The following is a 27,068-nucleotide window of genomic DNA, read 5'->3' as shown; positions in this document are numbered from 1 at the left end:
TTAATAACCGCTAAGTAAGAACGTAAAAAGCATTATCATCGGCCATGGAAAGTTGGAAGATTCATGATTTAGCATCATTGTAACTAGATCCTAATTGTAGATTACAGAAGAAAAAACAGAAACAAGCGAAACAGTCAGACAAAGAGTAGGGACTTGTCCCACGAGGAAGTGCTATGGGCAACACTAAAGATTCTCAAAGCTAAGCACCCACCGTTCTGTTCTTCTCTGCGCGATCATTTGCCCATTTGTGATGTGAGCGCTGAGGTACGCTGCCACATTGTTCGTCCTAATATGCTATTTGCGTGAACCGAAAGGTAAGCAGCATTTAACCTACAAGTGCCAAAGTAACAATAAATTAGGCATTCAACTAATCACCCACCCAGGTATGGTTGTTTTAAGAAAGTAATAAGAATTTTACTTGTCAGTAGTGGTCGAAGGATCATATAACTCTTGATCTGCCCCCGCAGAGTTTGTAACTTCTTGTGTACCCTCTCCCTGAAAAATTGTCGACCGTGAGAAACAAGAAGTATCCACATATTGCAAAAGCTTTTAAACTCATTTCTTTACCTGTTGCGGATACTGGGGATAGCCATATCCACCATATGCGTACAAGGATGGGTCATGAGTTGCCCCATAAGCATATGCATGATCATAGCCTTGTCCGTAACCATAATACCCACTCCACTGATTTGGATCTGCTTGTGCGACCCAGCCATCCTTTAACAAATACCAAAGATCATTAACAACATTCAGTAAGCTAGCAAGTATAATAAGGTAATCAGGAGAATTCCGAACATAAAGTTTTTACCTGTCCTGGATTTTTACTCCAAGAGATGCGAACTGCTTGTTGACCAATCACTTGTCCTTGCATTTTTTGAACGGCTTCTTCGGCTGAAGGCCTGGGGTCAGCATGGGGTATAAGTCAAAAATTTAGTCAACAGAGCTAGAAATAAGTATACATGACAAAGTAATACAAGGAAGCAATAGCAGGTGCTGGATGGCCTACCTGGTTTTGAATTGAACATAACCATATCCCTTCGTTGGAGGTATTTTGACATAAATTATTTCTCCTAATTGCGAGAATGCTTTCTTCAGCTCTTCCTCTGTAACATTTGGGTCCAAATTGGCAATTGAAATCTGTACAACAAACCAATGCATGAAAAAAGCAATCAGGAGAATACCAAGAAAAGAAAAAAAAGCTCAAGTTTCCAGATAAGACTTACCGTTGTACATGTGACATCGCTTTCAGGTGGAACCCCTTGTACAGGTTGAGCAATGTATGCTTGGACTGGTGCAGCAACTGCAGATGGGACTGGAACCGGGTAAACAGCTAAAGAAAAAACATCACAATAAAGCAAATGAGTTCCAAACAGGACTAAAAAAAATTTCGATTTAACATAAAACAAAATATCATGTTTCGTTCTCATACCTTTAGTGACATATTGTTGCTGTACACCGACGTTTTTCTTAGGCGTTGCTGCACTAATTCGCATAGGCCTTGTTGAGCAATACAAGCCATTCATTTCAGCCATGGCCCGGTTCCGTTCACTTTCCTCTGCAAATTTAACAAATCCATAACCTTTTGATCGCCCAGTACTTGGATCAGTAACAACCTTGGCACCTCTAACAGAAGAATAATGAACACGGAATGTCTCTTGAAGGAGATAATCAGTAACATCTGGTGCTAAATCTCCAACAAAGATAGAATGATCAGGTCCAGCATCAACTTTCTGTCCCGAGCCAAACGAAGCCCAATTCAAACGGAAAGTTAGTTCCGTTCCAGGCATCTGAGTGCCATTGTAGGTCTGCAGAGTTCTCTCTGCTGCTGCATGAGACACAAACTCAATAAACCCATACCCTTCTGGCTGCCCTGTGATCTTGTTACGTATCACCTTGACAGAAACAAGCTGCACATAAAACCATTACAATTTTGATTCAAATACCTTTAAACACTTAAGGAATCATATAACAATCAAAGCTTAAGAAATTACATACACATCTATCAACAACTCTTACTTGCAGGAAACAGAACCAAAGCTTCCACAGAGGTACAGAGCATAACTATATAAACACTAAACATGGAACCATATCAAGAATTATAGTTTCAATGAATCGCAAGAGATTTAGGCTAACCCTTAAAAAATTCCGAAAATAAAAATCCAAGCTTTATCTCTTCCTAATCGGAAAATAAACCCTAAAACCAAAACCCAGAAGAATCGAGAGCAGTAAATTGGGAATAGACAAAGTCACAAAACAATTAAGAGAAGCTGAGGAACCAGAGAAGATGAAGAGGTGTTACCTCGCCGGTTTGGGAGAAGCAGGAAGTGAGGTAATTCTCGTCGACCCAATACTGCAAATCACCAATCCAAAGGGTTCGAACTTCTTCGAGCGTCTGTGGATGGTGATAGCCTTGCGGCTGCGGTGGATGCATCATCATCGCCATCGTCTTTTTTTGCGCCAAAACGTACAAAGAAAAAACCTAAACCCACGGAGACGAGGAGGCGATGCTTCGTGGACGGGTCGGGTAAAAATATTCCGACCGAAACTAAAAAAATATCTATATGTAATAGCAAACTCAGTTTGTTTGTGTGTTAATTTTGATTCAATGGATGAGATTAGTTCAGTTATTGCATCTAATCTAATGGTTCAAAATTATTAATAATTCTAACAGTTGCTCATTCAAATAATTGTGTTTTTTTGTCGTACTCCTATCTTTCAAAATATCGTACCTATTAATTTTTGCATTTCTTCGTTGTATTCGCATCTTTCAAAAATCTATTATTTTTGCACCTTTTTGTTTCACACCTCTATGTTTTACACCTTTATATTTTACACCTCTTTATTTATTATATATGGACTACAAAACAAGTTTCAATTTATTGTTTTCAAAGTATTTTTTAAAATTACAAGTTAATAAATAAAAACAAAGAATTGTTTTATTGGAGTGTTTTTTAATTAACCTGCATCAATCTTCAATTCAAGGTATTTATATCTAATGCGTTGTAATAGATATAATAGATTTATGAACTCAACGAACTAATGACAAAAGCTTACGAATGAACATGTTAGTGTCCATTTGGTTAAATACGAATAAAGTTAATTTATTCTCTATTAGATTATTATTATTATATGTGTGAACATATAGTTCGGAAAGAGTATAACATTAATGATCTATAAAGACATAAACCTTCATGCATACAAAGTTTATTTTATTCTTTTTTGTATTGTTCTATTTCTAATAAATCCAATTTTGGGGGTCAACTTTAATTTAATGGATGAGATTATTTATATTATCTCATCTAACGGTTTAGAATTATTAATAATCCCAACAATTGCAAGTTTTTTTCTTCCAATAATCGTATTTCTTCGTCGTACCCCCATCTTTCAAAAATTGCACCTATTAATTTTTACACATTTTTGTTTCACACATCTATGTTTTACAACTCTGTATTTTACACCTTTTTGTTTATTATATATAGATTTTTAAGGACTATTAAAACAAGTTTCGATTGTATTGTTTTCTGAGTATTATTTTAATTTTAAACTTACAAGTTAATAAATAAAAATCAAAGAATTGATTTATTGGAGTGTTTTTTTTTTTTTAATTTTTATATATAATAGCAAATTCACTTTTAAGGGTCAATTTAAATCAAACGGATGAGATTGTTTTTAATGTCTCATCTAACGGTTTAGATTTCTTAATGATCTCAAAGTTGCAATGTTTTGATCCAACAGTTGTGTTTGTTCGTCGTACCCCTAGCTTTCAATGTTTGCACTTGTTAGTTTTCGCACATTTTTGTTTCACACTTTTTTATTTCACACCTTTTTGTTTTCACACCTCTTTATTTTTATAAATATACAGATTTTTATGGACTTTGAAAAGAGTTTTTGTTTTTTTAGTACTGTTTTTCACCTCCAAGTTTTAAAAATTCTGAGTATTATTTTCTTTCAATTTATTAATTAATATTGATTCAGTCATCTTCGTTAAAATTTGGATTGTTTTATTTATTGATTTCATCATCTAACTTTTGTTTGGGGTCTTTTTCCATTTATACTGTATCAATCATCTCTTCCAAGTATTAATCTAGGTAATTGATTGTGATTTCTAATTTTTCATAGATTTATATGTTTATATATTATAGCAAATCCACTCTTAGGGGTCAATTTAAATTTAACAGATGAAATTGTTTTTATTATCTCATCTAACTGTTTAGATTTGTTAATAATCTCAAAAGTTGCAATGTTTAGATTTGTTAATAATCTCTTAACTTGTTTGTTTCACACATTTTTGTTTTACACCTCTTTATTTATATATATATATAGATTTTTATGGACTTTGAACAGAGTTTTGTTCTTTGATAACACCTCCAAATTTAAAATTTTTGAGTATTATTTTCTTTCAATTCATTAATCAACATTGATTCATTCATCTTTGTTAAAATTTGGATTGTTTTATTTATTGATTTATTCATCTAACTTTTTTCGGTGTCATTTTCCATCTAATACCCACATTGATCATATTTTGCAGCTATGAGCTCTTTCTCTCTGTTTTTCTTATTATTTTTTTTGTAAATTTCGATAGAATAATGATTTAAATTTTGTTTTATGTGAATCTCTTTCAAAATTGATTATCTGAGTATGATTCAGCAAGCTTTGATTCATATATCTTTAACATTATTCTCTTATTGTCACTGAATCGATTTTATATATACAACAAAAAATTTATTTAATTAAATTGGTTGATTAATTTTAGTCATTAATTCTGACTTTTATACTATACAGTTAAAGAATTAGCATAAAATTTCCACTCGAAATGTGAAATTAACAATGTTAGTCATTTCAAGTTTTCATTTTCCCCGCACCGACATCCTAGTATATATAAAAGGATTTGACCAAAAAAAAAAAACTATTTTTTTTTATGATTTCTATATTTCTCTATTTCACTTGAAACCCAAATCTAATTTATTAATTTTGAGTTTACGTTAGCAATAAAACACAAATAAGCTTTGGTTTTCTATTCTTGTAAATGATGCGAAATAAGATTACATTACCTTAATTTTGCTTACATATTAGATTCTAATCAGTACAATAAAACTTGGATGTTTTTCACCAGGTGATGACACATCAGCTTTAATATTCAAGATGGTGTTAACACATCAATTAAAATCACTAACCAATCAAATTAAAACAATTAATACAGATCAGCTTTTTTTGTCTAGGTGGATTGTCTTCTTGTTTGTACCGATCAATTTTTTCAGAGAGAAAGAGATTCATATATATCGTCGTCCGAGTCCGACATATCTTGTCGTCTTCTATGCCTAGACGAGATCCGGTATCACTGTTAACACAACTTCTCCGTTGTCGTGTGCTTGCCGTCAACACAGCTTTTCCGTTGTCGTGCTCTTGTCGTTAACATGGTTTTTCGTGGCCATGTTTCCTTTGTTTTTTCAAATACTCAAATTGAAGATTTCAAGCTTGCATGATTACTAGACTGGGAGGGTTTGCTCTTTGCATGATCTACTTTCCTCTGCCTTGATTTTCTTTGCCGATGACGTTTTGTTTGAGGCTCTGGTGTGTTTCTCGGCGATGTTATGTGGTTATGCTTGGATCCACCAGCTAATTGCCTTTTGCTGCTTCGCAAAATTTGGAGATTCAATTGAATACAGCTTGTGTAGACTACTCATTTTTCTAATTTCTTTTACCGATTCGCTGATTCCTTTGTTAGCAATTGGATGAAATTAGTAGATTGAGTTTGTCTTGTAACCCGTTTGTTTCTGCTTTTAAAGGTTTGTTTTTTTTGGTGTTGTAAAATGCAAAAACATCAAATGTGCTTATGGAGATTTCAGGTGATAAGAGAATTGAGTACTCTCTTCTGTACATTCATGGGATTGGTCGATTACCTTGAGAATTTTGTCTTTGGTGGTATGGTGCTCGTTTTATATGGTAACATCATTGCTAGAGGCTTTGGATTACCATATTGGTCATTATCTTCTAATATATATCATGATTTATTTTCTTTATTTTTCATTTGGTTTTGTGCAATTAGAGAGGTACGAAGAGATTGAGCCATGGAGAGATATGTTTAATAATGAGAGTTTATAAACCTTGCAGTTGTTGCAAGCGACTCCGTGAAAGGAAGAGGCAAAGATGAAGCAATGATTTGAGAAGAATAATTTAGTCCAGTTACAGAGGTTTTTCGTCGGATCTTCTAGAAACTGTACAAGATAGAGAGGAGCGATCTCCACAATGATCATAGTGTAGTGCAGGGACATAAGACTTATGATGTTGCATTTTGAAGAATTCCTCATTATAATATTTGATTCTAAAAAATGTAAAAACAAATATTATTTCAAAAAATACAAAACAAAAAATAATCAAATAAAATATCTAAAAATAACTCGCGACGTAGCGCGGATACCAACCTAGTTCAGCATAATTTTGCTTCATTTGTTAAATTTGTTCTTGTATATGATGCAAAATAAGATTACATTAGCAATAAAACACAAAGTAATTTGTAAGCAGCATATACAAGAAAATATTTAACAAATTAAGCAAAAAATATGCTTACAGATTATTAATTCTGTTACTTTTTTCTTAATCATGTACATAGATTTTATATATGTATACGTCACTAAGATTTGTTTATCTCTAATACAATCTAGATTTATATTAGTGAAATTCTACAATAACACTATACATATATATATATATATATATATATATATATATATATAATCTAGTCGCTTCAAATGCAAATGCGTCTTATAATGCAAGAAGCGGAGTCATTATCCCATTCATGATCTATCTGAAAAGTGAAAACACACCTCAACCCCTCCCTCTTAACGTCCATCGTGGTCGACGGCGGGATCTCGTGAATCTGGTCGTTAATGTCATAATGGCATGATAATACAAACATATGTTAAATATGCGAAAAGAAGTAAACTGCTCTCTCTAATACATAATCATAGACATTGATTTTGGTGGATATTTCTGTATCTATGTTTTTGTGAAAATCATAGGTCACTAATAAACCATAACAGTACAGTAATATTTTGTGAAACTTGGATATAATTTGAATCGCATGACAATACATAATATATGTCTCTAGATGATGGTCGTACAATTTAATCATATACGTGGAGTAGAAGCTCAACAACATTAACCACATATGCATATGTTTGGCTCTAAGTGGATGGATGCATGTGCTTCTTTGCATTGAGAATCGGTTATATACGTGATACAAGATTCTAGTTATGCGGTCAGAGTCAAAGCTCCTCTAGACTTTGTTTCTCTTATACATTACAAACTAAAATATTCACTTCTATATATGTTTTAATCATAGCCAAAATGAAAGTCTTCATAACTTCATTTAATAATGCGGGTCTCTTCACTTTTTCCTTGACCATCTTGATGTTTGTATAAACACAAGCACAGTGAAATGCAATGATATAATATCAGTTTAGGGGACCAATCTAGTTACAACTTTCAATTATATTACTATATTTTTTTATTGCAATATTATATACTATCATCAATGATGTATGGGATAATATTGGTTCGAAGAATGTATAAAACGTCGATCTCTAATTCTACAAAGATGATTTTTTTTTTGTGTGTGTGTACGTTATTCTTTTATGCCAATATTTTTGCGTGAGTTAAAATTGATAGAGTAATGAGTTAATAACATAACTAGTGTGCTGGTTAATGATGATTAGTGGTGGCCAGGATCAAATATTGAAATGGAGTAGGATAGGCTGGAATTTTGTATTTGCATGGCATGGTAATGGACAGTTAATAATGATAAACAGTGACATGTGTTTTAGTAAGATCTTTGGTAACATCGCTGTCTCTTTCTCTCCCTCACTCACTCCTCTCGCGACAGCATTTAATATATGCACTGTTGCATAGAAAATAAAAGAAAATAAAAACTATACAATAATAGTAGAATCATACAATATTTTGTATTTTGACATATTGGCACTTAAAAAGGGGATGTATTGATGTAATCGTAATAATATTTTTTGTATATATTTTGGCAATGATAATAACTACAACGATCTGCACCAAAACAAAAAGGAGTGGTCCAACACCAAGAAACCCGCCGTCCTCAAAGTGCCTCAAAGTTTAAATATCGAGTAATCATCATTCATAATTGTTTAAGCTGATCGAAAATACATATATTATTGGTTTTTTGGGTTACATCAAAAAAAATAAAAATAACCATTACGATTGTAATATTTGTATTAATAAGCAGAAGGTGAAATAAATCAAATTATAGGAGCTATGATCTCGTCTTATCCGACAGTAATTAATTATCCAATGATTATAAAGACATCATAATTTTGTACTTTTAAGTAATTAATTATCCAATGATAGGATTCCATATTTACTGTATAAAGGTTATAACCCAATGGTAATTTTGTTTTTGATATGCCCAATGGGTAGATAAGTTATTGTTAGGGAAGTATCTCATGTCAAGAGAGTTGTACTTGTTATCACATGGCAAAGACACGAAAGGTCATGTGAGGACATGTGTCCCCTGTTCTGTTCAACTCTAGCTTCCTCCTTAACCCCTTCAGTCAAACCTCCCTCGATCCATCCTTTCAAATCCAAATCTACAATTTTCAAATGATTTCTTAATAATTAACCAGATTTAATCATTGAAAAACACAATATATATGGAGTATTTTTTAATAATCCAATGCAACTCCCGATCGATGTGAGTAATATTTATATCTGCAAAATGCATGTTCACATCATCTAATCTTTCATCTTCCATAGGTTCATCCTTCTTCTCCTTCTTACAGCTCTCTGTGAATTTGTCTCCATCTCAACGTGTCCATGTGGTAGTCTTACCTCATTACTTGTCTCTCTCTCTCTCTCTGTCCTTGAATTTTTCTTTTATATAAATGTTATCCTCAACTTAACATTCTGAATCTTCATTTCTCTCTCTCTCTTTCAAAGTCCACTTGCTCTAGCTTACACTTATTTTGTTTGTCACTTCATAACTAGCTCCGTTGTTGTTACATAGTAGTACGAACATTATGGTATCAGCGGAAACGGCTACAATGGCGGAAGCTAAGATGGTTTTCATGACTGAGGCGGCGTCACCACCGTCGTCAGGACCACGTATCTCCTTCTCAGCGGATTTGTCATCATCAGATAGCGACGGAGATTACATCTGTATCAACCCTGTGAACCTCATTGTCGGCAAAGAAGAAAAAGACAAGACGAACTTGGTGAAAGCTGGAGACTTTGAGTTTCTGTCTGAAAACGTAACGAGTAACCAAACGATGCTTACCGCCGACGAGTTGTTCTGTGAAGGAAAGTTACTTCCTTTCTGGCAGGTAAAGCATTCAGAGAAGCTTAAAAACGTCAACTTGAAAACAAAAGTTGAAGTCGAAGAAGAAGAAGAAGATCATAAAGTAGTGAGAGAGGAGGTTCTTCATAACAACAAGGAGCAGGAGAACAACAACAACAACAACAACAGAGGAAGCTGGTTTCTTGACGACGACCCTTCTCCACGTCCACCAAAGTGCACTGTGCTGTGGAAAGAGCTTTTACGGCTGAAGAAACAGAGGACCACCACGACGACAACGGTTTCGTCAACGAGGGTATCGTCTCTCTCGCCGTCTTCTTCTTCGAGCTCGACATCGTCTTCTTCTAGCTCGATTGGTGATGCGGTGAAGAAGGATGAGAGAGAGAAGGAAGGGAAGAGAGGTAAGAAAGGGTTAGAGAGGACGAGATCTGTGACTATTAGGATAAGACCAATGATTCATGTTCCTGTTTGTACTCCTTCTAAGTCATCTGCTCCATTGCCTCCTCTGTTTCCTCTAAGGCTACACAAAAACAGAGTAGAGAGACGAACTTGATGAACATCTTTTGTGTGGTTTATATTTATCCTTCCCTTGGTTGGGTTTTGTGATTAGATGGATCTTTGTGATTGAGATCTGAGGTGTGACAGTGTAAATGTGAACATTTTCATACCCGGAGAACAATAAAATTTTAATCATTATTGAATTTGAATACACCCATTTTTTTGCTTTTGATTATATTTTTGAATTCGAAAATCTTGTTAGTTTGTGTATATATATCTGTTTGTAACTAAGGTATGGGTTTGATCAAAAAGATCAAATATTTGGTTTATACTTAAAAATGATTTGTTAGTTTAAGATTTGAAAGGTGCGAGAAGACAAAAGAGTAAATGCCAAAGATAACGAAAGATCAAGGAGCGCAGAGTATAGTGTTGTGACAATGAATGATGAGGATTGATGTGTGCACATGCAAGTTTCAGATGTCTTGTTAGCAAAAATCCACCAAGTGACTTATGGCTCAACGTTTATAGGACAGGGTCCACTACTACTGGTAACTCTGGCCTAACATTTTAAACCCAACAATCAAATTAATCCCTGACATAAAAACTCAATAATGTCCAATTCTGTAAAAGTGAAAATCAACCTTTGGCGTCTTCGTTAGATGGATCACAGATGTCACTCCAATTATTACGAGGCCACCACGATGTCTTCTTTCATTACACAAGAAAAGAATGGAGGACACAAAAATTTTTAAACAAGTGTGTGGCAGTTTCTCTCTCTATGCATTTGTCTAATCGTTCTAAGAATGAAAACAATACTTAACTATATCATGTACTTATTAGACATTTAACTTTACATTAGATGTTTTCATGCCGTGATTAGGTTGGTAACACACGGTTGAATCTTCCGAACCCATGCTACTGGAGTGCTTGACCCAAAAAAACACAAGACCCTTCAGAACCCGGGTTCGACACCCACAGAACACGACTTTTTTTATTTTTATTTTTGTTTTGGTTTTGTTTTTCCTTTTTTTTTTTCCTTTCGGAAACCCTAGCGTCACCACCGTGCGTCATATAAGAGTAGAAAATAGAGAGCTAAAAGTGAGTCATTGCTTATTTTAAATTACAGAGTCGATCGTTTCGAAGATTAGATCATGTCCGATCTTCCAAGTGATATAGAGGAGGAGGTGCTCTCTAGGCTTCCGGTGACATCTCTAGGAAAATTGCGATCGATCTGCAAAGAGTGGAACACTTTGACCAAAAAAGAGAGCTTTATAAAGAAGAAGCAGAGGAAGGGAATCGAGATGGTGGTGCTGATGATGCTGGATAGTAAAGTTTCCTTGATGAGCGTCCATCTCATATATCCATATATGGAACGTATAGGTAATCTCCATGCAGATGCTGTCGACATATCTAGAATCTTTCCCTGCGGCGGTTTATTCTTATGCATCACCAAAAACAAAGACTCATCTAGGCTTGTTTTGGAACCCTTATTTGGGACAAACAAGGTGGATTGAACCCAGTAATTCTTACCACAAATGTGAGAAGTACGCTTTCGGATACGAGAAGGAGAAGAGGAAGCACAAAATCTTGAGACTTGTGAATGAGGTCGACGGGAGTGGCAACCAAATTTGTGAGTTTGAGATGTACAGTTTAAACTTGAGTAGGTCATGGAAGGTCACTGATGGTTTTGCTCCGGACTGGTGTATGCCGTTGATACAAAGTAGCTCGTCTGTAAAGGGCAACACTTACTGGTATGTTCAAGAGAAGCGTCCACTAGGACGAGGACAAACACCACCAAATTTCCTAGTCTGCTTTGATTTCACAACGGAGAGATTTGGACCGCGTCTACCTCTGCCTTTCCACTCTTTCTTCTTTGATACTGTGATTCTTTCTAGTGTTAGAGAAGAGCAGCTTGCTGTGCTATATTGGGATTTCCGTGTACCTGGACCCGTCAAGATATGGATTACTAATAAAGTTGAGCCCAATGCAGTGTCGTGGAACAACTTGTTCTTAGCTGTTGATACGATACCACTCTCTGGTCCATCATTTCATAGTTTCTATGGGAGTTTTTTCGTTGACGAGGAGACAAAGATAGTAGTCTTTGTTATTAAAGAAAGTCATAACTACCCCAGTCGCAACGTTGCTTACATCATTGGAAGTAAGGGATACTTGAAAAAAGTGGATCTTGGCGAATCTAGAAACCAAGGGTTTGGTTACCCATTTGTGTGCTCTTATGTTCCAAGCTCAGTGCAAATCCCAAACACACCCTAATCTCTTAAATTTGTTGTTGTGGTGATGCTATTATTGAGATTTGAGAGAGACACAAAAGGATGATATGAGTATATGGTACTGAATTCCATATATCAATCATAATGAGCTATGAATACACTATAGTACTAATTAATATACCCTTTATTTTTTCCTCACTTTATCGTTTGTTCTTCTTTCCTTTTGTGTTCTACAAAGCATGCTCTCGCGCCTTCGAAGTTTTCATATATATACATGTGGTGGTGTGGTCACCATTTTATAAAGAAGTGGTTCCTTTTTTTTTTATCTTCTCAAATTAAAGAAATACTTCTTTCTTTCTCTCTTTGATATTTTTTTTTAATTCACACTATCAAACACGTCTCCTTTGTGGCAGACCACCAAAAAGTCCAAAAGCCTACTTCTATACTTTACTTTCTTAAGTACTAGAGGTTACCGGGTTTATTTTTACTTTTATTTTACAATGAAGGGATTAAGTTGACAATTGTGGCCATATTTAATTAGCAATCGATCTTAAACAATTGTGTATAATAAATTATAAATTAAAATTAATATAAAGACAGTGTCAACTATATAAAGCGCTAGATGTCATCGTCTCAAACAAAGTTTAGAAGAAACCTTCTCTTATTATGTAAGATTTTGTTGTTAATGAATTAAACCTCGAAACATTTAGTCGTTGGATTATCTTTTCAATTTTCCGATTAAATACACACAAATTAGCAATTGTTCTTTCATTTTTTAATTTTTTAATTTTTTAATTTTTTTAATAGATATGCATAACCATTTCATTCTCCATCTTAATTTTTATTTATTACGTTTCCGTGATTATACTTATTTTTGGACATAAAAACAGACCACGAGACATATCTGTGACTGTGTCTCATCTCAATTTCGAATTTGATTTTTTTTTTTTTTTAATTTAAATAAATTTATTAAACTAGAAAAAAAGGAAGAAAGGGGTTTTATTTCTGTGTGGAGTGAAGTGACGAAAATGCCCCTGATCTCTTTTGTGCTTGGTGGATTGATTTCAAAACGCTTCTTCTTCTTCTTCTTCTCTGATCTCCTCATCTTCGGATCGTCGTCTTCTCTACTCTGTGAACGATGGAGCAACAACCGGAGAGGCGAGAAGGTTGGAGCTTTCCTGAGCGTAAAGGACAAAAGAGAAAGCTTGAGGAAGGAGCAGCCGCCGTAGAAGATCGAGAGATCTCTGCTGTAACCACCGACGGAGGCCAAGCGCTTGTCAGCGAGGTTGCTGCTCAAGTTTCCGTTCTAAACTCTGCTTTCTCTTGGCAAGAATCCGATCGCGCTGCTGCTAAACGCGCCACTCAAGTCCTTGCCGAGCTCGCCAAAAACGGTGAAAGATCAGCTTCCCGATCTTACTCCTTTTTTTTTTTTATGCCCGTTTCTTCCTATTTTGTTACATGACTAGTGACCCTGTCATGTTCAGCAGAGGATTTAGTGAACTTGATTGTCGACGGAGGTGCTGTTCCTGCTCTTATGACGCATCTACAAGCGCCGCCGTACAACGGCGGGGACTTGGCTGAGAAGCCGTTCGAACACGAGGTTGAGAAAGGAAGCGCTTTTGCGCTTGGTCTTCTTGCAATTAAGGTTTTTGATCCTCCATTTCTCTCGGCCGTCTCCTTGTATTATGTTAGAAACTTGAAAGCAGTTTCCTTTTATGTTATTGTTACTTCAAATCTTGCTTAAATTTAGGAAACTTTTGGTAATTGAAATTTTTTTTATACACGGACGGGATTGTTATGTATAGTTTGTGTGATCGTGTTTTGGGATTTGACTGCTTTAACAGCCAGAGTATCAGAAACTGATAGTAGACAAAGGTGCCTTACCTCATCTAGTGAATCTGCTGAAGAGAAACAAAGGTGGTTCTAGCTCTCGAGCTGTGAATAGTGTTATCAGAAGAGCCGCTGATGCCATCACTAATCTTGCTCATGAGAACAGCAGTATCAAGACTCGTGTTAGGTCAGCATATTTTTAAGTGAAGTGATTTCCTCCTTTTCGATATTTGTCTTCAGTACAACTATCTTCATAACTTCCAGTTGTTTGGAAACAGGATGGAAGGCGGTATACCACCTCTCGTGGAGTTACTTGAATTTTCTGATTCAAAGGTTCAGCGAGCAGCAGCTGGGGCACTGAGAACCCTTGCATTTAAAAATGATGATAATAAGAACCAGGTAAATATTGCTATCTTACATACAGCTTCTAATTAGATTTGGGCGGAGCATGAAAATTATTTTCTTTGCAGATAGTTGAGTGCAATGCTCTTCCCACGCTCATCCTAATGCTAGGATCAGAGGATGCTGCTATACATTATGAAGCGGTTAGGAATCTTACTATTTATAATCAACTTTTTTGCTACTTATTTATGTACGTGGGATTGACATTGAAATAACCAGTTGATTCATACCTTTTTAGGTTGGAGTTATAGGCAATCTAGTACACTCGTCTCCACACATTAAAAAAGAGGTTCTTGCTGCCGGGGCGTTGCAACCTGTCATTGGTCTTCTTAGGTATGTGGAGACTCACGTTTTTGATGTACATGGTTCAGCATAGAGTTGTTATAGTTCTGACTAGAGCTAAAATTCTGTAATAGCTTCTCTATTTCTGGGGTTTTTTTCTTTTCTTAATATGCTTAGCTGTTTACCCCAAGTTCATTCTTGTGATTTCTTGAGTTTTTCTATTTCAGCTCTTGTTGTCCTGAGAGCCAAAGAGAGGCGGCTTTATTACTTGGGCAGTTTGCCTCTACTGATTCTGATTGTAAGGTACAGTTTCATCCCAGGTTTTCTATCCGCAGCTCTTTTTCCATTCCGCAAAGCCTAAAATCCTTTTCTGTTTGGTTATACGAAATGATACATTGTTTGTTGCTGCTGATTTGTAGAATATACCTTCTCATTTCCCACTAATTGTATAATTTTCCCTGTTTTATTGGTGTCTTTTGTTCATATTTCACTTTATGCTTAAAATTATTACTTTGCAGGTGCACATTGTGCAAAGGGGTGCTGTCCGTCCTTTGATTGAGATGCTGCAGTCACCGGATGTTCAGTTGAAGGAAATGTCGGCCTTCGCACTGGGTAGATTGGCGCAGGTTCTTGTTACAAAACTTTTCGTAGTTCGGTTTGAAAGTTATTTGAGCATTGCAAAATAGTAACTTCGATTAAACATTTGATACCACAACAGCTGTCATTTTGTTGCTTTTGTTTCTTGGTGTTTTTAAATAGTACCTAGTGATCCTGGATAATTTGCCGCTGCCCTGGTTGTCAACTGTTTTCTTATTGTTACTTTTATATTTGTTTGATTTTAAATTTATAGATGCTAAAAAGAGCTGACTTCCATGGTTCTGGAAGATGGGTTTTCTTATTGTGTTTTTAAAACAGTAGCATACTCTTTCTAACAGGATGCCCACAATCAAGCTGGGATTGCCCATAGTGGTGGTTTAGGACCTTTATTGAAGCTTCTTGATTCAAGAAATGGATCATTGCAACACAATGCTGCTTTTGCTCTTTATGGCCTTGCCGATAATGAGGTGTGTTGTATGATACTTATGCTACTTTCTGTATATGTTCTAATAAGTATGCAAAATTTGATGGTAAACGTCAATAAATGGGTTATTGATCCATTTTCTTCCCCTAGGACAATGTGTCGGATTTTATCAGGGTGGGAGGTATCCAGAAGCTACAGGATGGAGAGTTTATTGTTCAAGTATGTATTGCGATGTTACCTTTCCTCTTTGTTTTACTCTTTCCCTGTAAGTGTTTATTAGATACCATGATTTTTTAGGCAACCAAAGATTGTGTCTCGAAAACATTAAAGAGATTGGAGGAGAAGATTCATGGAAGAGTAAGTTGAATTACACTCGTCTTTAAATTTGTTTTTTTCCATCTTTGGTGACCAAAAAAATACACAATTGACGATTGGTAGTGAAACTGCTTTATCCTGGTTGAGTTTCTGAAGCTCTGTTGAAGTTAAGCATTTCTTTATTCAGCCTTTAATATACCTGTGCTTTGATTTTCCTTTGTAGGCTCTGAGACATCTGTTGTACCTAATGCACATTTCAGAGAAGTCTATCCAACGACGAGTGGCTCTTGCTCTTGCTCATCTCTGTTCACCCGAGGATCAGAGAACCATATTCATAGATGACAATGGCATGTGACAGTTTTTTATTTTTATTTTAATTTATATGAGCTAATGAGATGCTGTTTTCTGTTTTAGTCTTCTATTTTGTTAAGACTTTTATAGCGTCAACTGTCCAGTTTAGATGTTTTTTTGTGAAAATGTTTTTATATCGAGTTGTCTTTTGACAGGGTTGGAGTTGCTACTCGGTCTTCTTGGTTCCACAAACACTAAGCAGCAACTTGATGGTGCGGCAGCGTTGTACAAATTAGCAAATAAATCGATGGCACTTTCTCCAGTTGATGCTCCTCCTCCTTCTCCAACACAAAGGGTGAGTTTCCTTTTTGCTTTAGTTCTCTAATACGTAAGGAGTGGCAGTCTCAATGCAGTATTCTGTATGTCTTTTTGTGACAGGTTTATCTCGGAGAGCAATATGTAAATAATGCTACGCTCTCTGATGTAACCTTTCTAGTCGAAGGTAATCATATATTAATTCAGAAGTTGCGGAAATCTAGTTAGCTCCAAAGTCCATATGTAAAACAGAAAAAATCATACTGCAGGAAGGACATTCTATGCACACAGAATTTGTTTGCTGGCATCCTCAGATGCATTTCGCGCAATGTTTGATGGTGGTTACAGAGTAAGTGAACTAATTTTTTTGGCTTTTTGATAATGTTCTTGTGGATGAAATGACAAATGTCGTTTACTAGCTATGATGACAATGACCTACGGGTGTATGCTGATCTGCTCTCTATCAAAAGAATACATTTTTCTTGTGTGGAAAGTAGAGCTTAAGTGGGTCATGGTTTGTTTTTCATTTAATACCACAGGAAAAAGACGCTAGAGATATTGAGATTCCAAATATCAAATGGGAGGTGTTTGAGTTAATGATGAGGTATAGTGAACTTCTACAGGCTTTTAATTGACTCATTCGAGATATTGAGGTTTCGAAAAGTCTGTGAGAACTTTTCATATCATTTAATAGACTCACTTGGATTATGTTTTTCAGATTTATATACACGGGATCTGTCGACATAACTACTGAGATATCAAAAGATCTTTTAAGAGCAGCGGATCAATATCTCTTGGATGGCCTGAAACGACTCTGTGAATACACGATTGCTCAGGTGAGCCAGAATTATATTGCAATGGAAAGTGATGTGGTTTGCATAATACCTATTGAAATCTGACACGGTTACTCTTTGTGTACGTATGAAAGGATATAACGTTGGAAAGCATAGGAGTCATGTACGAGCTATCAGAGGCATTCCATGCGATGTCGCTGAAGCAAGCTTGTATCTTGTTCATCCTGGAGCATTTTGATAAACTGAGTTCAAGGCCATGGTAATATAAACAAGATCTCTCTCCCTCTATCTCTCTGTCCCATAAGATTTGTTTATTGCTGTTTGTCTAAAACATAGTCAAATGGGAAAATGCAGGCAGAACGAGCTGGTGCAGCGAACAATACCAGAGATAAGAGAGTACTTTTGTAGGGCTCTAACAAAGTCGACGACAAACCTGCAAAGCTTGAGGTTGTAGAATGTGGAAGAAGAAGACGACGAAAAAGAAGAAGACTGCACTTAACTAGAGGTAAGTAGACAAGGAATATATATAGAGAGAGAGAGGAGAGAGCAAGCCGCTGTTAGAGGTCGTCTTTATGGTCCTGTCCTGAGTTTGTTGTTAGTTATTTGCTGTGCTTTTTGGTTCATTTTAAGTCATTGTATTAATCTCTTCTGATCATAATCGGTCTTTGAGAGAAATCGGCACAGTTGTATCCAAAGATAGCATTATGGTAAACTTCCATAACATTCAAATTCAAAATCCTCGCTCCACTGATCCACTGTTCCTCTGTGTTTGGAAGAAACGAGACTTTGGGTAGGTTTGTGACTTGTGTGATGACTGATGATGAGATATATAATTTATATTTGCTTCATCCGTTCATGTCTTTGAGACTCCAAATCTTTAAAACATTAGAGGATGATGATGATGATTTACAATCAAATACAATACATCCCATCCTTTTGATTTCACAAATAGAGAATCAAAGTGGCTGTAAAAAAACTATACATACACAGATTTGATAGTTTCAGACACACAATTTGTATGTAATTTTGTAGCACAGCCAGTCAAATAGATCACATTTTCACATGTAATCATGGTCAATTATATAATATGAGGATGAGTTGTCTTAATGTCAAGTTGATTCCAATTTTATTACGTTATCTTCCACAAAAAAAAAAAAAGTGAATATTTTGGTGGGATTGTTGTAAATTAATTAAATTAAATCGAATTTGGTACATAACATTACTCATACATGAGTCAGTCAGTCACACTATTAGACTTTTTGGTTCAACAACGTGGGTGGGAGGGAGATTTAAAGGGGTAGTAAGCTAAGCTCCGGTGGTTCTATAGAGAGAAACCCTAAAACACAACTCTTCATTCGCAGCCAGCCCAGAGACTCTCTCTCTCTCTCTCTCTCTCAGACCTCCGCAGATTCACAGAATCCTCATCCGTGTTCTTCGGTACGCTTTCCTTTTTTTTTCTCCTCCCGGATCCGATGATATATAAACTGTGTGACTATCACCGATTGTTTCGTTCCTCGTAGTTCTAGTCTGGAGACTGTAATCTCCGATCTTTACGATTTACTGTCCTTTCAGATTTGTGCTGATCATATTTGTCTCAATTTGCTTATTAGATTCAATCTCTCTCGAATTTGTGATTTTTAATTTGCAGTAGTGATAATGGGGGATACACTTGATTCGCGACCTCATGCTTTTTCGATTAAACTATGGCCGCCGAGTTTACCAACAAGGCAATCTCTCATTAAACGTATAACCAACAACCTCTCTTCCAAGACCATTTTTACTGAAAAATACGGTAGCTTAACCACCGACCAAGCTTCCGAGAACGCTAAGAGGATTGAGGATACTGCTTTTACCACTGCTAACCAACAGTTTGAGAGGGAACCTGATGGTGATGGCGGTTCAGCTGTACAGCTTTATGCTAAAGAATGTAGTAAGCTTATCTTGGAAGTTCTCAAGAAAGGTCCTGTTGCTAAGGTTGTTGTCAAAAGAGAATCTGTTTCTGAAGAAGTAGTACCTACTCCTGCTGCTTCTTCTTCTCCCTGTGAAACTTTTTTCGATATCTCTAAAGGTAAACGTGCTTTCATTGAAGCCGAGGAGGCTGAGGAGCTTCTCAAACCGTTGAAGGAGCCTGGTAATGGTTACTTTAAGATATGTTTTAGCAATAGGAGTTTTGGTTTGGGTGCTGCTCGTGTCGCTGAGCCTATCTTGGCGTCTTTGAAAGATCAGCTTAAGGAAGTTGACTTGTCTGACTTTGTTGCTGGACGTCCTGAGGCTGAAGCTCTTCAAGTTATGAATATATTTTCTGACGCGCTGCAAGGTAGTATCTTGTTGTCTCTCAACTTATCAGAGAATGCATTGGGTGAGAAGGGTGTTAGAGCATTTGGGGCGCTGTTAAAATCTCAGAGCTCTTTGGAAGAGCTGTATTTGATGAATGATGGTGTCTCTAAGGAAGCTGCACAAGCGGTCTCCGAGTTGATTCCTTCAACAGAGAATTTGAGGGTCCTTCATTTTCATAATAACATGACGGGTGATGAAGGGGCACTCGCGATTGCAGAGGTTGTTAAGCGTTCGCCACTGCTGGAGAATTTCCGGTGCTCTTCCACAAGAGTTGGCTCAGAAGGGGGAGTCGCCTTGTCAGAAGCACTTGAGCATTGTACTCATATTGGGAAACTTGATCTGCGGGATAATATGTTTGGCACAGAAGCCGGAGTTTCTCTCAGCAAAACTCTTTCAAGCTACAAACACTTGACTGAGCTTTACTTGAGTTATCTAAATCTAGAGGATGAAGGTGCCATAGCCATAGCAAACGCTCTTAAGGAGTCTGTTTCACCTATTGAAGTTCTAGAGATGGCAGGTAATGACATAACTGTTGAAGCGGCTTCGGCCATCGCAGCATGTGTAGCAGCAAAGCAAAATCTGAACAAGTTGAATCTGTCTGAAAATGAGCTGAAAGATGAGGGATGTGTCCAGATTGCAAAGAGTATGGAAGAAGATCATTCGAAATTGCAATACATCGATATGAGCACGAACTTCATAAGAAGGGCTGGAGCACGAGCCTTGGCTCAAGTCGTTGTTAAGAAAGAAGCTTTCAAGCTGTTGAACATTGACGGGAATATCATATCAGAAGAAGGCGTTGAAGAAGTTAAAGAGATATTCAAGAAGTCCCCAGAGTTACTTGGACCTTTTGACGAGAACGATCCTGATGGAGAAGAAGATGACGATAATGAGGAAAACGAAGAAGATGAAGAGTACGAAGGTAACGGGAATGGCGAGCTGGAATCGAAGCTGAAGAACCTTGAAGTTAATCAGGAGGATGATTAAGTCTGTAATGTTTGGTTGGTACTTTTCAATGTTTTTGTTTGTTTTGTACCAGGATTACTTTAGCCGGCTGCTACAAGGATGAAATCGTATTGAGACTTTATTTTTGCCGATGGCTTTTTGTTAAAAGAGAGATTGTATCGCTATTATAAAATGGAGTAGCTGTTTGTTTGGTTTAGATACGATTTAAACTGGGCGAACATTGATTTTATATCAGCTTTTCTTGTATATAAAATGTAAATCAAAGACATAATCAGCATATGAGGGAGAGGTGTTTTAACAGTAACAATGGCATTGTTGTTTTCGTCCACCAGAAACACGTTTGCAAATACCGCCTTTCTTATTAGCACATCCATCACGACATCACTTGTCGCATCTCTTTCTGTCATGGTAAGTTTTGCACGCTCCAAATTTCGCATGTGTGTTACAGCACAACGAACTATCGGATCCTTCAACAACAACATCTATAACATGCAAAACAAATTATATTTTTCTTTCACTTCCAACTTTCAAGAACCATCTAAAGATCAAACAAAAGGTTTATATAATCCCTTATTGTATATCCATACCATACGTATCAAAATTTATGGTGAGAGACTAACCAATAGAGAACAAAAGAACAAGTAGCATAGCAAAAGACATGATTTTCATGGTGGTGGTCATCTTCTTGATCCTTTTCTCCGCCCTATGAGTTTAATATTTTTTTTTTCTTTTTGTGTNTCGTGGTACGTTTTGCACGCTCCAAATTTCGCATGTGTGTTACAGCACAACGAACTATCGGATCCTTCAACGACAACATCTATAACATGCAAACAAATTATATTTTTCTTTCACTTTCAACTTTCAAGAACCATCTAAAGATCAAACAAAAGGTTTATATAATCCCTTATTGTATATCCATACCATATGTATCAAAATTTATGGTGAGAGACTAACCAATAGAGAACAAAAGAACAAGTAGCATAGCAAAAGACATGATTTTCATGGTGGTGGTCATCTTCTTGATCCTTTTCTCCGCCCTATGAGTTTAATATTTTTTTTTTCTTTTTGTGTGGAGTATTCTTCTATCTATCTATTTATACCATTTTGCCAAAGTATTATAAATTCAGATTTAAAAAAAATATATCAAATGCTATTTCCTAATTTAAGAGTTATAATGAGTTTTGATATGATTTTTTTTATTTTAGGGAAGTTGTTATAATTTATAGTAAGATATTCCCAAATGATCCATTCTAACGGTTAGTTTTAGATTTCTGTAAGTAAGTAAATCCTCTAAATGTTTTCAAAGATAGTGGATTTTAGATAAGATTTTCAAATCATTAGTTTAGTAACATTGTATTTCAAAAAACATTTTAAAATTCATGATTGAAATAACGTAGGATTTTTTTTTTAAACAAAAAAAAACAAATCACTCAAATTTTTTGATTAAATACTCCCTAAATATGTGATCACATAGTCATGTAATTGCATACAATATACACAAAATCGGTCTACCATTTCATCTTAAGCTCTGAATTCTAGAAATGATCTCTATTTTTGCCAAGGTTTTGAATAAAGAAAAAAAAAACAGAGAAATTAAATCAGAACATGGCTTATATTGCCTTGTAAAAAGAAAACATTCTTCTCAGTTTAGTTTTTACTTCCGATTGACCTTTTCTTCTTATAAGTTTTCCAACTGAATAATGGCTTCTTGTCATTTTCTTCTTCACTCTCTTTCCCACTCTCCTCCTTTCTTTCTTCTTCTTCTTCTTCTTCTTCTTCTTCTTCTTCTTCTTCTTCTACTTTTCCCTCTTCGCTTCCGCTCGACTCTGCCTCTACCTTTGACCCATTACTCATTGGTGTCTTTGTGTCCCTTTTCTTTCGTTTCTTAGAGACTTTTGAAGTATCTTCTTCTTCACTCTCCATCGCTCTCATCCACTGCAACTCGCTTAAAGAATCGCTGTACACTGCTTCTTTTCGTTTCCGTTTACCCGTGACGCTACCAAAATGGTTTTTCGAATCGTTAGCCTTGTCTTCTTGAGTCTCTGTAGTGTAAGCCCACTCAGGAACTTCCTTCTCTTCCATGAGACGTGTATTATAGTTCTCCTTTTTACGTCTTTCCTCGTCCATTTGTTCAAACATCCAAAACTCATCCTCGGTTCGAGCTGCGAGCCGGTTAATCTCTCTTTCACTTGGCACATCTTCCCCCAGTGAGCTCGTTCCTTTGCTCATGATCTCTTCAAGCATCTCTCTCCTGTCTTGCGCTGTCGATGATTCAAAGAGAGAGATTAGCATTTATCAAAAAATCAAGTTTGTGGTTGGTATGGATATGTATGTGTTTTAACGCCTTTTACCAGTAGAGGTTGTGTTGAAGAGCCCTGCTTGTATGACTTTGGCATCAATGCCCATCTTTTGCTTTGCACGCTCCAATATTACTTCTTCAATGGAGCCAATGCTAACCAACACAAACACTCTCACTTCCTTTTTCTGCCCTATCCGATGGGCACGATCCTCTGCCTGCTGGTCCATTTGTGGATTCCAATCACTGTCAAATATAATTATAGTGTCTGCAGTTTGTAAGTTCAAACCAAGACCACCAGCACGTGTGCTCAGAAGAAACATGAAGTAGGGAGAGTCCGGTTCGTTGAATTGCTTCAGTAAAACCCCTCTTTGGTCTGTCTTTGTGGTACCGTCGAGTCTGAGGTACATGTAGTCATTGAGTGTCAAGTAAATTTCGAGAAGGTCAATGAGACGAGTCATTTGAGAGAAGAGAAGAATTCTGTGTCCAGCCTTTTTCAGTTTCGGAAGGAGGCGATCAAGTAGCTCGAATTTTCCTGAAGCTCTCACAATCTCCGGCTTCTTCCACATGTTATACTCTCCTCCAACAAATAGGTACGGATGATTACAACACTTTCTTAATTGCATTGTCAGATTCTGCAGACTCTTTGATTTTCCATTCCCTGCAGATAATGATTCCATTAGCAATTAGCAGTTTAACTTTCTGATTTATATTAAGATTTGAGAGAGAGAGAAGAAGTTAAAGCTAAGCTACAAACCTGTTTGAATACCGACCCTGCCTACGTCTGTAACTTGTTTGTAATACAACTTTTGCCAAGCCGACATATCACACTTCAGTATGACTTGTGTCTTTCCAGGAAGGAATTTCTCAACTTCACTCTTTTTCCTTCTCAGTAGAAACGGCCTTATGACCTGAAAGTGACATAACATCAAGTATTTTGCATAGCGAATTTGCTAAAGAAAAAGTTTAAGCAAACATAAGAGCATAATAAACCCACATGATGCAGACGATTAATAATCAACAGCTCCTCTTCATCTGTAAGACTGGCAGTATCACGTTCGGCGAAAGGAGTATTAAACCATTCTTCGAAATTCTGAACCGAGTTAAAGATGTGAGGAAGGAGAAAATTAAGCAGCGACCATAGTTCTTGCAGACTGTTTTGTATGGGCGTCCCAGTTAGTAGAAGTCTGCGCTTAATGCGATAGCTGCATCCAGGAAAAAATAGTGTAAGCAAAATGTATTCAAAGTTACTCTGTGACAGCACGAGATAAAAAATCAGAGTAACAACTAAGAACCAATTAACACCATTCATTTCAGACTTCATCAAGCTATGCGTAAGAAGGTTTTAAGAAACTAGATAGACTTATAAAAAATAAGAGATTCACACATACCCCGTTCCTAGAGTCTTTGCGAGAGCACATTCATGGTTCTTTAGCCGATGTCCTTCATCAACAATCATGTAGTTCCAGTCAATTTTCTTCAAAAATGCTTTATCTCTCATGATAAGATCGTAATGGGTTATCAACACCTGAAATTTTCCTCCTGCTATTGTTGCACGTATTTCACTTCTTCTCTCTTTCGATCCATCGTAAAGAAAAGCGGAAATGCTGTCAAATGGACAAAATGAAGCATATTTCATACAGAACATCCATACATATGCAATTAATGAAGTATGAAAGGTTGTTATGAACATACCTGGGTGCCCATGTTGCAAACTCATTTTCCCAATTTGGTAGCACAGCTTTTGGAGCCACTATTAGATGAGGCCCATGCACATTTTTACTCTCAAGAAGATACGCAATCAGTGCAATTGTTTGGATAGTCTTTCCCAAACCCATTTCATCGGCTAAAATTCCATTATAGTCGTTGTTGTATAAAGAGACCATCCATTGAAGCCCTTCTAATTGGTAAGATCTCAGTTCCCCACCTTGTAGAAGGGATGGCTGCTTCGTCACCTGTTAAAGAAAGCATTGATAGTTGAGTTAAACAAACTTAACCATCCTCCTATTAAATACTAAAAGACAAGACAACCATAATTACCTCCTCTTGTATTGTATGGATAGCCAAGTTATACTGCCTCTCGCCTTCCAGTAAGTCATTAGAATCATCATTATTGTCAGACTCGATGATCTCAATATCTTGGTCAGGAAGCACATCCTCGGGAGCATCAACTTCAGATAAGTCAGATTCTGAGCCTTTCAGTAGTTTGATGCCTTCTGAAATTTTGGCATCTTTCTGACGCTGGACTGCAGCTCCCAAACTAACGAAGATTTTGTTTGTCTCCTCTAGGAAAAGGGTTAGTTTTTCATTCTTACTCTCCTTTGCTAGTTTCATGTATGCCTCTTGATCATCAGATTTAAGCGCCATGATCCGCAGTTTTTCAGCTCGGGTAGCACGTAGCCTTTGTTTTCCATGCCAGCCCTGTTAGATAGACGGCATAAATCCTTTTTGTAGTATAATTACAATATAACCAGGGTCCTGGGTTTTATGGCAAGAAAAGTGAACAATGATAGACATAATGCCAGGAATATCATACCTGGACAAAATCATTTCTTTGCTTACACCGTCTCTGAGACGCCTGAATTTGCAACTGGAATTCACGGACAGCGTTGAGTACTTCTGCAAAGAATTTCCTCTGTGTCGTTTCAATCAGATTCTTCTCCTCTTCTTCTAACCGTAATAACCTCTGAGCAAAGAGTTTGAACGCATCAGCAAGAAGTTAAATAAATCATAAAATAGTATCATCATATATCCCAACTACAACTTTTGTACAGGTTTCAGACAGTTGTACAAAATTCGTCTCTAAACAACAACAAGAACCTAGTACAGATATATCCACAACTCTTAGTCTAGTTTTTCTTCTAAAAGGTACTGGTTCCTATCATATCAATTCTCAAAACGTTATCAGTTTCCATTCGAAGAACCAATTCATCATTATAGGTAAAACTATAAAATCTGAGAGGAAGCAATTTTTCGTTAGATTAGAAAGCAAAATGACCTCGGCATCACGCTTGTTTCTGAACTGATCATCAGCTTCCATAACAAAAGGATCACCAACCCCATACATTCGGCGAGGCAACCGCATCATGCCCCAGTCATATAGTTGTCTTTCAGGATGTACACAATTCAAACGCAGCAAGTATTCCGCGCTCACCTCACCCCGAACCTTGCACTGTAGTTCTTGTAACTGCCACACACAAACGAGACACAGCGTCAGTGTTAAAGTAAAACCATATTTCAAAACACTGTCACATAATAGAAAAAGAATCCCTCTACTTGCACACATAATACCTTAAGTCCATAAAGATCAAGTAAGCATTTATTCTGCAAATCTTCACCTCTATTTGAAGGTAATCCTGATTCAAACCACAAGAATGAGAGTGAGCATTCCTCTCACAGGATAATTGGTTCCATAGGCTTTTTTACAGAAACCTAATAGACAATAAAAATTACAAGCAGGAGAAATCTAGACAAATAGTTTTGCAACAAACTAGAAACAGTAAAAATCAGCAATCACCTACCTTCAAGTTCAGATAATCGGTTATGGATACGACTCTTATACCGAGTTTCCTTTAATTCGTCCAGCCGAGAGCCTGATTCACAGTTTTGTCGCTGCTTCAAAAGTGCATCTTCGAACTCACTCATCAAATCACCTCCACTGGAAGTACTACAATTGCCCTGCAAACACCAATTAGAGAAGTAAACAAGCCGAAGAAGCATAGAACCAGTTAATTCGATCCACAACCTCATAAACCAATTCATAAAAATCTCCAAATCCATATACGAAATTCGAATTGCTTAGAACCAGAAAACTCGATTCACAAAACACACAACAAAATCGACGAATCCGAGCAAGGAAGACAAAGGAAATCGAATGAACAAAAGAGAGCTTACAGAAAGAGGCGGAGGAGAGGGATCGGAGACAGAGCCATGATGGATGGAAGAAACAGAATGGTAAAGGTGAGAAGGCAAGAGAAGGTCGCGAGAAAGGTAGTTGAGAGCAGAGATCAGAGATTTGGTCTTCTCTACGGGATCTTCCTGCTGCTGTAGGTGCTTCACCATGGCGGGAACTCTCTTCTCTTCTCTCTGATTCGATTTCAATTTGTCAAATTAAGATTAGTTTTTAAATTTTTCTGTTTGACGTTCCGTTTTTTTTTTTTTTTTTTTTTTTTTTTTA

General features: G+C 36.6%; 7 protein-coding genes and 1 pseudogene across 8 annotated transcripts; 4 read left to right on the top strand and 4 right to left on the bottom strand.

Moving 5' to 3' along the window:
• On the bottom strand, nucleotides 16-2,549 carry LOC104736000 (polyadenylate-binding protein RBP47B'). Its single transcript, XM_010455905.1, has 8 exons — nucleotides 2,300-2,549; nucleotides 1,430-1,907; nucleotides 1,224-1,330; nucleotides 1,007-1,137; nucleotides 809-899; nucleotides 568-717; nucleotides 419-495; nucleotides 16-330 (listed from the first exon to the last, which is right to left on the bottom strand). Exons 1-8 carry the CDS (start codon nucleotides 2,441-2,443, stop codon nucleotides 234-236), a joined length of 1,275 nt encoding a protein of 424 aa, XP_010454207.1. The 5' UTR covers nucleotides 2,444-2,549; the 3' UTR covers nucleotides 16-233.
• LOC104735999 lies at nucleotides 8,573-10,020 on the top strand. The gene has a single exon (XM_019234914.1). The coding sequence runs from the start codon at nucleotides 9,045-9,047 to the stop codon at nucleotides 9,870-9,872; it is 828 nt and encodes a 275-aa protein (XP_019090459.1). The 5' UTR covers nucleotides 8,573-9,044; the 3' UTR covers nucleotides 9,873-10,020.
• LOC104738052 (F-box/kelch-repeat protein At3g16740-like) lies at nucleotides 11,207-12,088 on the top strand. The gene has a single exon (XM_010458290.1). It carries the CDS (start codon nucleotides 11,207-11,209, stop codon nucleotides 12,086-12,088), a length of 882 nt encoding a protein of 293 aa, XP_010456592.1.
• Nucleotides 13,073-18,046, top strand: LOC104735998 (ARM REPEAT PROTEIN INTERACTING WITH ABF2-like). 2 transcript variants are annotated; one of them, XM_010455903.1, is made up of 19 exons: nucleotides 13,073-13,436; nucleotides 13,533-13,690; nucleotides 13,890-14,062; nucleotides 14,154-14,274; nucleotides 14,346-14,420; nucleotides 14,516-14,610; nucleotides 14,787-14,862; nucleotides 15,078-15,185; nucleotides 15,495-15,623; nucleotides 15,731-15,799; nucleotides 15,878-15,937; nucleotides 16,119-16,242; nucleotides 16,402-16,541; nucleotides 16,625-16,688; nucleotides 16,771-16,850; nucleotides 17,041-17,105; nucleotides 17,220-17,337; nucleotides 17,430-17,554; nucleotides 17,650-18,046. In XM_010455903.1, exons 1-19 carry the CDS (start codon nucleotides 13,184-13,186, stop codon nucleotides 17,747-17,749), a joined length of 2,133 nt encoding a protein of 710 aa, XP_010454205.1. In that variant the 5' UTR covers nucleotides 13,073-13,183; the 3' UTR covers nucleotides 17,750-18,046. The 2 variants fall into 2 exon arrangements, with proteins under 2 accessions (XP_010454205.1, XP_019090650.1); XM_019235105.1 differs by having other exon boundaries at nucleotides 13,086-13,436; nucleotides 13,530-13,690.
• Nucleotides 18,557-20,829, top strand: LOC104735997 (RAN GTPase-activating protein 2-like). Its single transcript, XM_010455902.2, has 2 exons — nucleotides 18,557-18,732; nucleotides 18,944-20,829. The coding sequence occupies exon 2, from the start codon at nucleotides 18,952-18,954 to the stop codon at nucleotides 20,614-20,616; it is 1,665 nt and encodes a 554-aa protein (XP_010454204.1). The 5' UTR covers nucleotides 18,557-18,732; nucleotides 18,944-18,951; the 3' UTR covers nucleotides 20,617-20,829.
• LOC109128517 lies at nucleotides 20,890-21,310 on the bottom strand (annotated as a pseudogene).
• LOC109128337 (putative defensin-like protein 23) lies at nucleotides 21,342-21,644 on the bottom strand (the record flags this gene model as incomplete). The annotated part of the gene is made up of 2 exons (XM_019234521.1): nucleotides 21,550-21,644; nucleotides 21,342-21,412 (listed from the first exon to the last, which is right to left on the bottom strand). Coding segments are annotated over exons 1-2 (132 nt in total), but the record flags the coding sequence as incomplete, so codon positions are not given.
• On the bottom strand, nucleotides 22,022-27,059 carry LOC104735996 (probable ATP-dependent DNA helicase CHR23). The gene is made up of 12 exons (XM_010455901.2): nucleotides 26,786-27,059; nucleotides 26,413-26,569; nucleotides 26,183-26,247; nucleotides 25,890-26,078; nucleotides 25,428-25,577; nucleotides 24,932-25,312; nucleotides 24,587-24,846; nucleotides 24,283-24,498; nucleotides 23,889-24,096; nucleotides 23,649-23,802; nucleotides 22,947-23,552; nucleotides 22,022-22,856 (listed from the first exon to the last, which is right to left on the bottom strand). Exons 1-12 carry the CDS (start codon nucleotides 26,951-26,953, stop codon nucleotides 22,243-22,245), a joined length of 3,168 nt encoding a protein of 1,055 aa, XP_010454203.1. The 5' UTR covers nucleotides 26,954-27,059; the 3' UTR covers nucleotides 22,022-22,242.

The sequence above is a fragment of the Camelina sativa genome, chromosome 13 (genome assembly GCF_000633955.1).
Source record: "Camelina sativa cultivar DH55 chromosome 13, Cs, whole genome shotgun sequence".
Lineage (NCBI taxonomy): Eukaryota > Viridiplantae > Streptophyta > Magnoliopsida > Brassicales > Brassicaceae > Camelina > Camelina sativa.
Note: the sequence above shows the minus strand (reverse complement) of the source record. Positions and strands in the feature narration are given on the sequence as shown.

What these genes read in the sequence shown, in the direction of transcription:
- LOC104736000 (XM_010455905.1), bottom strand. Translation starts at nt 2,443, where the DNA reads ATGGCGATGATGATGCATCCACCGCAGCCGCAAGGCTATCACCATCCA. An exon ending in GCGATGTCACATGTACAACG is followed by an intron (nt 1,138 to 1,223) that starts GTAAGTCTTATC and finishes TTTGTTGTACAG; the next exon opens with ATTTCAATTGCCAATTTGGA. An exon ending in TATGTTCAATTCAAAACCAG is followed by an intron (nt 900 to 1,006) that starts GTAGGCCATCCA and finishes TGCTGACCCCAG; the next exon opens with GCCTTCAGCCGAAGAAGCCG.
- LOC104735999 (XM_019234914.1), top strand. Translation starts at nt 9,045, where the DNA reads ATGGTATCAGCGGAAACGGCTACAATGGCGGAAGCTAAGATGGTTTTC.
- LOC104738052 (XM_010458290.1), top strand. Translation starts at nt 11,207, where the DNA reads ATGCAGATGCTGTCGACATATCTAGAATCTTTCCCTGCGGCGGTTTAT.
- LOC104735998 (XM_019235105.1), top strand. Translation starts at nt 13,184, where the DNA reads ATGGAGCAACAACCGGAGAGGCGAGAAGGTTGGAGCTTTCCTGAGCGT. An exon ending in TTGGTCTTCTTGCAATTAAG is followed by an intron (nt 13,691 to 13,889) that starts GTTTTTGATCCT and finishes CTGCTTTAACAG; the next exon opens with CCAGAGTATCAGAAACTGAT. An exon ending in GTGTTTGAGTTAATGATGAG is followed by an intron (nt 17,106 to 17,219) that starts GTATAGTGAACT and finishes TATGTTTTTCAG; the next exon opens with ATTTATATACACGGGATCTG.
- LOC104735997 (XM_010455902.2), top strand. Translation starts at nt 18,952, where the DNA reads ATGGGGGATACACTTGATTCGCGACCTCATGCTTTTTCGATTAAACTA.
- LOC104735996 (XM_010455901.2), bottom strand. Translation starts at nt 26,953, where the DNA reads ATGGTGAAGCACCTACAGCAGCAGGAAGATCCCGTAGAGAAGACCAAA. An exon ending in AAAGAAATGATTTTGTCCAG is followed by an intron (nt 25,313 to 25,427) that starts GTATGATATTCC and finishes TCTATCTAACAG; the next exon opens with GGCTGGCATGGAAAACAAAG. An exon ending in TCCATACAATACAAGAGGAG is followed by an intron (nt 24,847 to 24,931) that starts GTAATTATGGTT and finishes TTTCTTTAACAG; the next exon opens with GTGACGAAGCAGCCATCCCT.